This window comes from Lolium perenne, chromosome 2 (genome assembly GCF_019359855.2).
Source record: "Lolium perenne isolate Kyuss_39 chromosome 2, Kyuss_2.0, whole genome shotgun sequence".
In the NCBI taxonomy this organism is placed as follows: domain Eukaryota; kingdom Viridiplantae; phylum Streptophyta; class Magnoliopsida; order Poales; family Poaceae; genus Lolium; species Lolium perenne.
Window position 1 is genome coordinate 89,507,219 of NC_067245.2, and position 12,569 is coordinate 89,519,787.

At 44.2% G+C, this 12,569-nt stretch overlaps 2 protein-coding genes across 2 annotated transcripts; one reads left to right on the forward strand and one right to left on the reverse strand.

Annotated features, from left to right (window-relative positions):
* Nucleotides 1-6,652: 6,652 nt before the first annotated feature.
* On the forward strand, nt 6,653-10,793 carry LOC127333209 (large ribosomal subunit protein bL28m). The gene is made up of 3 exons (XM_051359550.2): nt 6,653-6,931; nt 9,488-9,920; nt 10,484-10,793. The coding sequence occupies exons 1-2, from the start codon at nt 6,732-6,734 to the stop codon at nt 9,900-9,902; spliced, it is 615 nt and encodes a 204-aa protein (XP_051215510.1). The 5' UTR covers nt 6,653-6,731; the 3' UTR covers nt 9,903-9,920; nt 10,484-10,793.
* A 261-nt stretch (nt 10,794-11,054) lies between these two features.
* On the reverse strand, nt 11,055-12,155 carry LOC127333210 (oxygen-evolving enhancer protein 3, chloroplastic). Its single transcript, XM_051359551.2, has 3 exons — nt 11,835-12,155; nt 11,435-11,733; nt 11,055-11,268 (listed from the first exon to the last, which is right to left on the reverse strand). The coding sequence occupies exons 1-3, from the start codon at nt 12,079-12,081 to the stop codon at nt 11,170-11,172; spliced, it is 645 nt and encodes a 214-aa protein (XP_051215511.1). The 5' UTR covers nt 12,082-12,155; the 3' UTR covers nt 11,055-11,169.
* Between the last annotated feature and the right edge of the window lie 414 nt (nt 12,156-12,569).

A 12,569-nucleotide genomic window follows, 5' to 3' on the forward strand; every position in this document is an offset into this window, starting at 1 on the left:
ATCTTTTTCTTCCATCTAGTATTGTTAGGGTTTGTGTTTCCGCTTTCATCTAGGGTCCGTTTTTGTTGCTCCGAGTCCACATAGCATACATGTGTTTGTCGAAACCATATCCACAGCCTTTCGATATACGTGACTAGGAACTTCCCCAGAAGAGACTAGTTTTACCGCTCGACAGACTGCTCATTAGGGTTTTGGTGCTTTGCATTATCTGTTGGCCGTGTTATCAAGGAGTTGAGTCTTAAAAACAAAAAAAAAGAGAAAATAGAAAAGAAGCAACAAGAGCTACATAGTTGCGTGTGATAAATAGAAAATCCCAAAAAGAAAAAGTGAAGTGCTCGTATAATCAAGTGAAGGCCTAAGTTTACTTTACTGCACCCGTAGTTGAGCAATCTTGTGCCTGTCCCGTTGAGCTTTGCTAGCGTCTCTCGAGTGCATTGCAACCTTTCATCCATATAGTTGCATTGCCATATTTATCGCCTTGTGTGAGTATCATTGGTTGTCTACGGTCAGCGCTAGAGCTTATTATTGGTGCAAATAGGTAGCCCACCTACAGCCCCACATATACCCTGCTTTGTCATGTGATTGTTCTTATACCCTTGATATTCGCTTCGCTACATCCGTGCACTAGTGTCACTACAAGTGGTAAGCAATACTAATTCACTTTGGAGCGGTAAGATTTCCTTTTCTTATCAGTTTTGAGTGAGTTGTGAGAGTACCACCATATATTTTTGATTTAGTGCACTAACCTACTAACCATGTCTGCTAGTGATGCAAAAATTGTTAACCAGGAAAAAAAGAATTCCGCTGATATCATGTCATGGAGGGAGTATGAAGCTCTTCGTAATAAGATGCGACGTGAATTCCGCACTCAAGATGATGAGCTTAGGGGGTTTGTTCAGGAGATCTCCCAGAAGCTAGATGATACTAGTGCAACCATCACTACAATGAAAGATCAAATGACGGATATCCAGCGCAGTCTTCAAGTTTTGCAACTGGCTGTTGACAATCTGACACAACAACAGCAACAAGAACCAGAAGACCCTGATCTTCAGGATGAAGCACCTGGTGTTGGTCGTGGTGTTGGACGTGGTTACCGCGGTCGTGGTTTCGTTGAACTCGGACGCCATGGTCGTGGGTTTGAGGAAGAAGATGGATTGGGTAAGCCCAAGTTCTCCATACCCAAGTTTGAAGGAGGAGTTGATGTTGAAGAATACCCCTCTTGGGATCTGAAGATTGAGAAGTTATGGCGCTTACATAATTACACTGAAGATAGGAAGATCAAGCTTGCTTCTTCCGAATTTGATGGTTATGCATTGTGTTGGTGGGATGGACTTGTTCGTGCTCGCGAAGAAGATGGTGAGCTGCCTATTATCACATGGCGTGCTATGAAGGCGGCAATGCAAGCTCGTTTTGTGCCCACTAATTATTTGCGTACTATTTATGATAAGTTGACCCTATTGAGACAAGGTGTGAAGACTGTTGATGAATATTACATGGAGATGGAGTTGCTTATGCAGCGTGGCCGTGTCCGTGAGTCACTTGAAATGACAATGCATCGTTTTCTCAATGGATTGAAGTATGATATCAAAGGCATTATTCGTTATTACAGTTACACCATTATGAATGAGTTGCTACATCATGCAAGAGAAGCTGAATCACAGTTGGCTGAAGAAGCAAAGGTTAAAGGTCGTGCTACGGGAGCTGGGCGCTTCATGCCTAGGGAGCCTCCATCTACGGCGCCAGCGCCATCTACGCGCTCCGCACCTTACTCTACTCCGTCTAGCAAGCCGGTCCCCAATGTGTCCAACACAAAGAAGTCCGAATCTGCTGCAAGCACGAGTGGTTCTAGCATGTCTACTGCGCGCAACCGCGAAATGAATTGCCATACATGTGGTGGCAAGGGTCACTTTAAGCGAGATTGTCCTAACTGCAAGGTCATAATTATCAATGAGGACAATGTGTATGAGACTAGAGATGATGTTGATCCATATGCTCCAGAAGATGATGACTATGACAGTGATGGTGTAGATGCATATCCGTCTGATGCTCGCACTATTGTTGTGTCTCAGTGTGCTCTTAATGTGTTGCCTAGTGCATCTACTCAGTGCTGCAATTTGTTCCAAACAAAGGCTTTAGTTGGTCCTGACAAGGCTTGCAAGGTCATTATTGATGGCGGGAGCTGCCGCAATTTAGCAAGCAAGGAGTTGTGTACCAAGCTGAAGTTGAAGTATCTACCGCACTCGCATCCATACTATATTCAGTGGTTGAGCGACAATGGTGAGATGAAGGTAAACCACATGGTGCGTGTTGAATTTGAGATTGGACCGTATAAGGATTCCATTGATTTTGATGTGGTTCCTATGACGGTGTGTCACCTACTATTGGGTCGGCCTTGGCTCTATGACTGTTATGTTCAACACAATGGCCGTGCCAATACATATCACTTGGAGTTTAAGGGCAAGAAAATTAACTTGCAGCCTATGTCACCACAACAGATTGTCAATGAATCTCGTCAAAATGTTGAAGTAAACTTGGAGGATGCACCTTTAGATAGGTGAGAGAATTGTAATGTCGTGAGTGATATAACGAAAATTGAGAGAGTGAATTCCTTAGTGCTTTTAGCCACCAAAGAAGACATGAGAGAATTTAGTGACGATTCTACAGCCATGCCTCTTGTGCTCATGTACAGGGGTACGGTTTTGGTTTCTAACGACATGACCCCTATTCCTCTTGGTGTTTCTAATGTTTTGCAGGAATTCTGCGACGTGTTTCCGGAGGAGGTACCCGCAGGACTACCACCATTGTGTGGTATTGAGCATCAAATTGACTTGATCCCCGGAGCTTCGCTGCCCAATAGGGCGCCATATAGAACGAACCCCGAAGAGACGAAGGAGATACAGAAGCAAGTACACGCGCTACTCGACAAAGGTTATATTCGCATATGCCTTAGTCCTTGTGTTGTTCCTGTTATTCTAGTTCCTAAGAAAGATGGTACATGGCGCATGTGTGTAGATTGTAGAGCGATAAACAACATTACTATTCGATATCGTTATCCTATTCCCCGTTTAGAGGATATGCTAGATGAATTGAGTGGTGCTGCTGTTTTCTCTAAAATTGATTTGCGTAGTGGTTATCATCAAATTAGGATGAAAGAGGGGGATGAATATATGGAAAACAACCTTTAAAACAAAATTTGGTTTATATGAGTGGTTAGTAATGCCTTTTGGTTTGACTAATGCACCTAGCACTTTCATGAGACTGATGAACCATATTTTGCGTGATTTTATTGGCAAGTTTGTGGTTGTATACTTTGATGACATATTAATCTACAGCCGCAATGAATCTGATCATACTATACATATTCGACATGTTTTGCAAGTGTTGCGTGATAATAAACTCTATGGTAATCTTGAGAAGTGCACATTTTGCAAAGATAAGGTCATATTTCTGGATTATGTTGTATCTAAGAATGGAGTAGAAGTAGATGTGTCTAAAATTGAAGCAATTCAAAATTGGCCTACTCCCATGAATGTGAGTCAAGTAAGAAGTTTTCATGGTCGAGCTGGGTTTTATAGAAAATTTGTGCCCAATTTTAGTACTATTACTGCACCTTTGAATGATTTGACTAAAACGGGTGTTGTCTTTGAGTGGGGCACAGCCCAAGATCATGCTTTTGATGAACTGAAACAATTGTTAACTTCTGCACCATTACTTGCACTCCCCGATTTCAATAAGAAATTTGAGATTGAATGTGATGCTAGTGGTATTGGAATTGGTGGTGTGTTGATGCAAGAGGGTCGCTCAATTGCATATTGTTCTGAGAAACTTTCTGGTGCTAAGTTAAACTATCCTATATATGATAAAGAATTGTATGCTTTAATTAGAGTTCTTGAGGTTTGGCAATATTACTTGTGGCCAAAAGAATTTATCATACATTCTAATCATGAAGCTTTGAAATATCTGAAAGCCCAATCTACTTTGCATAAGCGTCTTGCTAAGTGGGTTGAGTTCATTGACTCTTTTCCATACATTATTAAGCATAAGAAGGGAAAATATAATATTGTTTCTGATGCTCTCAGTAGGAAGAATATGCTATTAACTCAACTTGATGTTAAAATTCCTAGATTAGAGATATTATGTGATTTGTATGCAACTGATCATGATTTTGCTGAACCATATCGCTTGTGTGCTATTGGTAAAGCATGGGAAAAATATCACATACATGATGGGTTCTTGTTTAGAGCTAACAAACTATATGTTCCAGAATCGTCTGTGCGTTTGCTCTTATTGCATGAATCTCATGCTGGAGGTTTGATGGGTCACTTTGGGCGTGAGAAGACGCTACTCATGCTAGTTGACCACTTTTATTGGCCAAAGATGAGGCGGGATGTGGACAGGTATGTGAAGAGGTGCATTACTTGCAATAAGTCCAAGTCCAAGCTGAAGCCTCACGGTTTGTATACTCCTTTACCGACACCTACTACACCTTGGGAAGACATTAGTATGGATTTTGTGTTGGGTTTGCCGCGTACTAAAAGAGGCCATGATTCTATATTTGTGGTAGTGGATAGATTCTCTAAGATGTCACACTTTATTGCCTGCCACAAGAGCAACGATGCGTCGCATATTGCTAACCTATTTTTCAGGGAGATTGTACGTCTACATGGAGTCTCGAAGACTATTGTTTCTGATCGTGACGTGAAGTTTATGAGCTACTTCTGGAAGACGCTGTGGAGAAAGCTGGGGACGAAGCTACTGTTTAGTACTACTTGTCATCCCCAAACTGATGAGCAAACTGAAGTGGTGAATAGGACATTGTCACAACTATTGAGATCCATGATCAAGAAGAACCTGAAGGAGTGGGAAGATTGTTTACCGCATGTGGAATTTGCAACAGGGCGGTACATTCTACCACAGAGTTGTGTCTCTTTGAGGTGGTGTATGGTTTGAAACCCATTACTCCGCTTGATTTGTTGCCTCTACCCATACATGAGAGAGTCAATATGGAGGCATCAAAGAAGGCAGATTTCGTACGGAAGATACATGTGAAGACTAAAGAGTTGATAGAGCAGAAATGCAAGAGTAATGCTGCAAGGATGAACAAGAAGCGCAAGGAGATTTTGTTCAAGCCTGGTGATATGGTCTGGGTACATTTTCGCAAGGATAGGTTCCCGAAGTTGCGGAAGTCCAAGTTGCTTTCTCGTGGTGCTGGTCCTTACAAAGTGCTTGCCAAGATCAATGATAATGCATATTCTATAGATCTTCCGATTGATGAGTTTGGTGTCAGCAATTCTTTCAATGTGGCTGATTTGACACCATATGATGGAGAAGACCTTGGAGCGTCGAGGTCGACGCCTTTTGAAGGGGGAGATGATGAAGACATCCCTACCACACTACTACCTCTATCATTGCTAGATGAAGACAATGCTGCTGTGAAGCTCAAGTCCAATGAAGTTAGGATTGGACCAATGACACGAGCTCGTGCGAAGCTACTTAAACAACATGTGAACTTGTTCCTAAGTGATACTTTGATCGATGAGAACTTTATACTGCCTAAGTCGTATTACTTATGTATGATCAGGTATGAAGAGGAACCAAGCATCGCACGAGGAGGAGAGGAGCAGCTGGACAAGAAGATGGACGTGAAGCTGGACATGGAGCTGGACATGAAGACATCCCATGGACGCGCAATGGAGGAGCGTGAGGCATGCGCGAGAGGAGGAGAAGCAGTCCAGACCGGCGCCAAGTCCGGTCCGACCGACCGTGCCGCCGGACCATCCGGTCCCAGGTCTGGTCGACCGGCTGCCACGCCGGACCCGTCCGGTCCAAACCAGACGTGGCGCTTGTGTCAGCCGGGCACTATCCAGTATGCCCGGAACCATCGCCCGGTCACCACCCGGCGCTAGCCCCGGTTTGAACCGGCTGGCCCGGTCCCAGGCCCGGTCGACCGGCCCCCAGGCCGGCCTAGTCCGAGTCTGTCTCGACCAGATCTATTCTGGGTCGGTTATTTTCGTACTTTTTCGACCCGAGGTCGTCCTGAACCCCTATATAAGTGCCCAGGACGCCCCGAAAGTAGCTTTAGACCATGTTTAAGATAAACCCTAGTTCATAGTTGATTGCTTTGCAACTTTATTGAATTCCTACACCATATTGCATTGAATTGGTGTAATCTCTGAAAGTCTTATGTGATCTGCTGTTCCATTGAGAATTAGAAGGTTGCAACTTACCGCTTCGTGGTCGGCGGCTACGTGCGCAAGTGTGTGGAGTTGTGAATATCTGCAGGGTTGAGAGCTGTTGCATTGGCGACAGAGACCAATCGAGAGATCTCGTTGCATCATACAAGTTATCATCCACTACATCGTCGTGTTTCTCCGCTGTGTTCATCCCGTGATCATCATCACCACCGTTGCTTACTGAGAAGATCGGGTACCCCAATCATTCGGTTAATTGAATTTTCGTGATAATTGAAGATGTTTCTCCTAAATTCAACGGCTGTCCTCAGCCAAATTTGTTTTTGAGGGGAAGTCCTCGACCTAAAATGAACAAAACATCTTGTTCAGGCAATGGGCCTTCCCTTCAAGAATCGTTCAGGCAATGGGCCATGGCCTGGCCCAAATCAACGCGCTGTTGCCCAAAGAGCTCACGGAGCCAGGAAGAAACCACGCCCCCCACCGCGCACGCCAAAACCAACCGGCCGCCGCCGCCGCCGCATCAGCAGTAGCCGGAGGGAGATGTCGTTCCGGGCGAAGGAGATCTACAATAAGGTGGTGCGCCGCGTGGGCGCGGAGGTGAAGCTGCCGGCGGAGGCGATGGAGTCGGTGAAGAACATGCTGCCGAATAGCAAGGTCGTCATGGGCCGGGCAAAGCGCGGCATCTTCGCCGGCCGTCACATCCGGTTCGGCAACAAGGTCTCCGAGGATGGCGGCAACAAGTAGGCTTGTTCTCACTCTCTTATTCCCTCGTGCAATATTTTCTTGGTTTCTTCTGATCTGTGCGCACAGATATTTCGGACTGTAATCCTAAGGTTCGGTAGTTGGAATGGGGGAAATGACACGTTTGATGTTTCACAAGGTCATTTCGATTTGAGTGCATGGGATGGGAGGGGCGACGAGCGATGTTTATTTGCTCATCTTGTTTGGGAAATTTAGCTGCGGAAATGCTGTTTTTATTAATTTATGTTTGATTTTTTCAATCTGGATGCCAAGTCTATATAGAAAATGTCGTAAATCACTTTCGAGAATGGAAAAAAAAGTGAAGCTGCTGTTTTGAGTGTAAGACGGAGGGGAAAACGATTATGCCACGATACTATGTTGGGTTGTTCAGTCGTGTCACTGATTTACTTTCCTAATCAACACCCACTTGAGAATTAGATGAGTTGAGAATCATATCAGGTCTTGTTGGGATTCACTCTCCACTTTGTACTGCCTTTGATAGTTAGGATCCGAACGAGATGCATGAAATTATTTGTTATTCGAATGTCAGTATAGGACTTTCATGATGTAAGACACCTTATTCTAACTCTAAAGTTATATTTTTTGGGCTTGGGTGATCAATGTTTGTTATGCATGCATTTTGAGTCGAAGCATGCCATTACTTGGTTTCAGTCGCCCCCCAACCATGTTAAACAGTTGGTGTGGCCTCATGATTCAGTCTATCCTTCATGAAAGAGTAGGAGAATGAACCCAATCACTTGTTATTATTCTGAGGATATTTCATAGTTGCTCGCAGATACTTACTTTATAGATGATTGTTCAGTTATGTTTTGCACTTAATTTGATTGAGAGGATAAGCAAAATAGAAACACTAGTTTGGTAACAACTAACAAGTGGCATGACCATAGATCAGATAATACACACAACCCAAGCACCTGACCCAAGTTACTCCTCACGGCGGCTCACGCATCCGGTAGTTAAAGGCCTGTTGCTGCTGCTCAGCCTCCTTGATGCCATAAGCCACCCCTGTTCACGCCATGGACCGACCAACATTCAGGATTACCATGGAGTGAATTTTTTTTTTCCCTTGGGGTACACGTACATTTCCAGCCACCAATCTCCAGGGAGTCCTTCGCAGATATGGTGGCAGAACCATGGCCTGCCCAGCAGAGGATAAGGTCCCAAAGCTCTCTCGGTCACGAGCAGCGGAAGAAAAGATGTTCCACTTATTCTGATTCCTGGCAATAGATACTTGTTTTGATAGGGTTTTTACTTGATTCATCACATGGACTCACTACTCAGTTGGTTGATCTATTCAAGCACTGCACACATTAATTTAACCTTGTAAACTCTGGGTAGTGCAAAGCTGGTAATGATGTTTAATCATTCTTGTAACCTTTTGGCTTGCACCATTTCATGCCTATAGCAACACAGGTGTAATAGGAATTGCATCCATGTTTTTTGGGCTTGTGTGATCAATGTTTGTTATACATGCATTTTGAGTGAAAGCATGCCATTACTTGGTTTCAGTCGCCCCCCCTACCATGTTAAACAGTTGGTGTGGCCTCATGATTCAGTATATCCTTCATGATGGCATGTTTTCGGAAATAGTAGGAGAATGAATCCAATCACTTGTTATTATTCCGGGGATAATTCATAGCTGCTCACAGATTATTTGATCGATGATTGTTCAGTTATGTTTTGCACTTAATTTAATTGAGAGGATAAGCAAAATAGAACCACGAGTTGGGTAACAAGTGCCATAAGCCCATAACCATAAATCAGACAATACACACAACACAAACACCCTACCCAAGCTACTCCTCACGGCCGCTCACGCAGCCAGTAGTTAAAAATTTGTCGCCATTGCCTGACCTCCTTGATGCCATCAGCCACCCCAGTTCACGCCAGATGGATCAACATTCATGATTACCATGGAGTGAAATACTTTCTTTTTCTTGCTTGGGGTACACGTACATTGCCAGCCACCAATCTCAAGGGAGTCCTTCACAGATATGCTGGCAGAACCATGACCTTCCTAGCAGAGGATAAGGTCCCAAAGAAGCTCTCTCGCCCACTAGCAGGGGAAGAAAAGATGGTCTACTTACTCTGATTCCTGGCAATAGATACTTGTTTTGATAGGTTTTTTATTTGATTCAATCATCACGTGGACTCACTATTCAGTTGGTTGATGTATTCAAGCACTGCACACATTAATTTAGGGTAACCTTGTAGCCTCTGGGTAGTGCAAAGCTGCTAATGATGTTTAACCATTCTTATAACCTTTTGGCTTGCACCGTTTCATGTCTACAGCAACACAGTGTAATAGGAACTGCATCCTGGATATCTTCAACAAAGTGATAACGTTCCATTTCTTTTGGATGTCTCATTACGTGCTAGACACATTCAGAAACTTCCTGGTAGTTTGCAAATTTAAAACACTTCCTGCTAATTCTTTCTCCATATGGCTTAAGCGTTTCTTAATCTCCTTTCCTTTTGCTCTCCCTCCTAGATTTTTTGGAACATTTTGGTTATGGAGTATATTCTTTGTTTAGGTCAAGGAGATTCTGGAAGCCAAATGTTCAGGAGAAGCGTCTTTTCAGCTATATTCATGAACGTCACATTAGACTCAAAGTAACCACTCATGCACTCCGGTGCATTGACAAAGCTGGTGGCATTGATGAATACCTCCTGAAGACACCTTACAACAAAATGGATACTGAGATCGGTATTGCCTGGAAGGCAAAGATTGAGAAGATGTATTCAGAGCTTCCTCCTGAGGAAGAGGCTAATATAGAACAAGGTTCTGAGGAGGTTCTGTCGGCCAAGAGAGAGTTCCGTAGGGAATCGAGAAGGGCCATTACTTTTTCAAAACAGAGTCAGCTAGAAGCAACCACAGCTGATGATGACGAAACAACTGAAGTCGTGGATACAAATAAAGAGGTGTCTGATGTCGCAGAGAAGTCTTAGCCTGGACCCGTGTGCCCGGTATGTGCTGTCAATGTGATTCTGTAGCATCCTTTTCAGGAATAAGCATCATTGCGTTTGTTGAATTTAGTTTATCAGTTAAATATGTTAACTGTTAAATCTTGAAGATTCAATTGGAATATCGATGGTATTTGGCTTGTATAGCTCCACTTTGGTATCCCAGAAAATTTTAAATGTATCTTTATTACTAGAGAAAGGTTGCATAGTTGTTTTTATGTAATTTATGTTCGACTCGATAGTGGTCCATTTGAAACCTCTACATGTCATGGCAGACTGATGTACTGTTTAGAGCGTGCATCATCTAGGTGGTATCTTTCTTTTGTGATGTCAAGTCACATAATGGCAAAGAATTGTCTGCATAGGCTGAAGGATGGGTATAAATAATATCACATACTTTCCTTCATTTTTTATTGATTATCTGGATGTCATTATCTGATTCTCCATAAGACCCCTAGAAAATACATGTCACTTATTTCACATATGCTTTTAATTTAAAAAATGTTCGATTTCAGACATGCCTTTTGTAGCCCAAAGTTATGAACTGAATTATTCATTTTTTGCAGATAAAAAAAATTAATGGAAACATCGATGCCGTTGACAAAATAATCGAAGATTTTCATTTCATATAATCAGGGGAGAATATCTCGCTTGGGGCAGCAGTGTATCTTAAGCCTAACTGCCTAAGTTTACCATTTACATGCAACATTTTCGTGTTGCAAGTAGTTGCGAATTTGGTGGAAGTTGTGTTGTACAATTATTGTAATTTCTAGTGTCAGGATTGAGATGATTTTCTTCCCAAGTTTTGCTAGCCCATTCAACTGAAATGCCAAAGAGAGTTTTTTTTTGTAAGCCTAATTAGCTGGAGTTATATCATTTTGCTAGCTGGTTTCTGTTAGACCTCAGCATTGCGTTTACTTTACATCAAGCGGAGAAAATCTTAATATGTGCCTGCTTGTAGCAAAATAGATTTAGATGAAGTGTTTGGTTGGACAGAACTGTGTGTACTGTTATCCTTAGCTGTTGGGTGCAGTTTTTTTTTCTTAATTGATGTTGTCGGGAGAATTGTTTCCTTCCCCGCCCCTTTCACATGATTACATCTGCTCGTATCTTTTTACCTGTCAAAGACTCAAGGTGGAATCATCCTTAAGTTCTTGTTGACATATTATCAACAGAGAAGTTACAATGCCGGTTCCATATGAACAAACATAAAAGGCCTGAAAGCAACAATGCCATTATGTGGACGATCCATCTATCCTAGCTTGGCGAGGACATCACCAAGAACAGTCTTGGTCTCTCCGAAGTACTTCTCAGCTTCGGAGGGGCTCTTGATCTTGGCTGCATGGTCAAGCTGCAAAAAGAATGGAGAAGCCCGCACTTGTTAGTCCTGGAAATTCTTGTGCAAGCGTTCCGGTTTGTAACAAGTTGTTATGTCTTAAGAGTGATCATTGGTCTTGGAGACGACTTGCAAGATTTTCTGAAGAGAAATAAGCTATCTGAAATTGTTAGATGTTTACCCCGTCGAGGGTGTCGAAGAGCTTGCCGGTGAGGTCCTTGAGGCTCTTCTTCTCCTCCTTGGTGGCCTTGGAGGCGATGACGGTCTTGAGGTCGTAGCGCAGGTAGGAGGCCCTGAGGCGGAGGTCGTTCATGACGTACGGCCATTGCTTCCTGTCGATGAGTGGCTTCAATTTGAGGATGTCCTGGGCGGACTCCTTGGCCCTGGCGGCCGCCTCCGCCGCCGGCAGCGGCTGCAGGTAGAACCGGTTCTTTAGGGGCAGGTCGAAGTCCCTCGCCTCGTCCGAGTTATCCGTCCCGGCTGCCACAAAGAAGACAATCATCATCTACCAGATGACGCTGAAATGAAGCGAAGCTATGTATCCATGATTCTATGTATGCGCAGCGGGTAGAGGCACTCACGGAGTCCACCGGATGGCGGCGGCGGCGGGCCAACCTTGATGGCGGCGACGGTGCCGGCGTGGGCTGCCTGCTGCGTGAACGCTCCGCCAGCGATGGCGGTGGCCATGAGGCCAAGGACGGCACGGCGGCCGGCGGTCTCGGCCTCCGCCGATGCCCTGACGGTGAGCCTGCTGGCGCGTCTGCCGGCCGGGCCTGGGAGGCGCACGCCCTGCGATAGGCCGGTCATGGACGCCATGGTTTGTGCCATCCTCAAGCTTCGCTTCTCTCCTTCACTGAGTGAGTTTCTGTCTATCTGTTTTGAGAAGCTAAGCTAGCGATCTCTCGTTCCACTGGCAAAAATATATGAGGAGGACGTGTAACGTGTTGCTGTCCTTCGCGGCGCGAAACCTTATCTGACTGGATAAGTTTGTGGCCAGTGCGCGCACGCCATGTGGCACGGCTTCTGGCATGGTGCATCCCCTGACCTCCATTTGGATTGCGTCCTGGCCAATGAACCCCTGACATGTGTCCTGGAGCATGGCCTTCAGTTGGCCAGTAAGATTTTCTTCCTTCGTCATTTTGCTAGTCTTGGATAACTCGTTCTAATAATGAGCACTCCGACAATTTGTTTTACCGAGCAAATATACCCGTTGAGATAATTTTGCAAATTCAGTTATGCAGAAATCTGAACTCTCCGCAATCATATTCAGAAGTGCGCATTCAAAGATCGATATGTCGATGCGTGATATTCCTTAG

What these genes read in the sequence shown, in the direction of transcription:
- LOC127333209 (XM_051359550.2), top strand. Translation starts at nt 6,732, where the DNA reads ATGTCGTTCCGGGCGAAGGAGATCTACAATAAGGTGGTGCGCCGCGTG. An exon ending in TCCGAGGATGGCGGCAACAA is followed by an intron (nt 6,932 to 9,487) that starts GTAGGCTTGTTC and finishes TTCTTTGTTTAG; the next exon opens with GTCAAGGAGATTCTGGAAGC.
- LOC127333210 (XM_051359551.2), bottom strand. Translation starts at nt 12,081, where the DNA reads ATGGCACAAACCATGGCGTCCATGACCGGCCTATCGCAGGGCGTGCGC. An exon ending in GCCGCCATCCGGTGGACTCC is followed by an intron (nt 11,734 to 11,834) that starts GTGAGTGCCTCT and finishes TCTTTGTGGCAG; the next exon opens with CCGGGACGGATAACTCGGAC. An exon ending in TCTTCGACACCCTCGACGGG is followed by an intron (nt 11,269 to 11,434) that starts GTAAACATCTAA and finishes TTCTTTTTGCAG; the next exon opens with CTTGACCATGCAGCCAAGAT.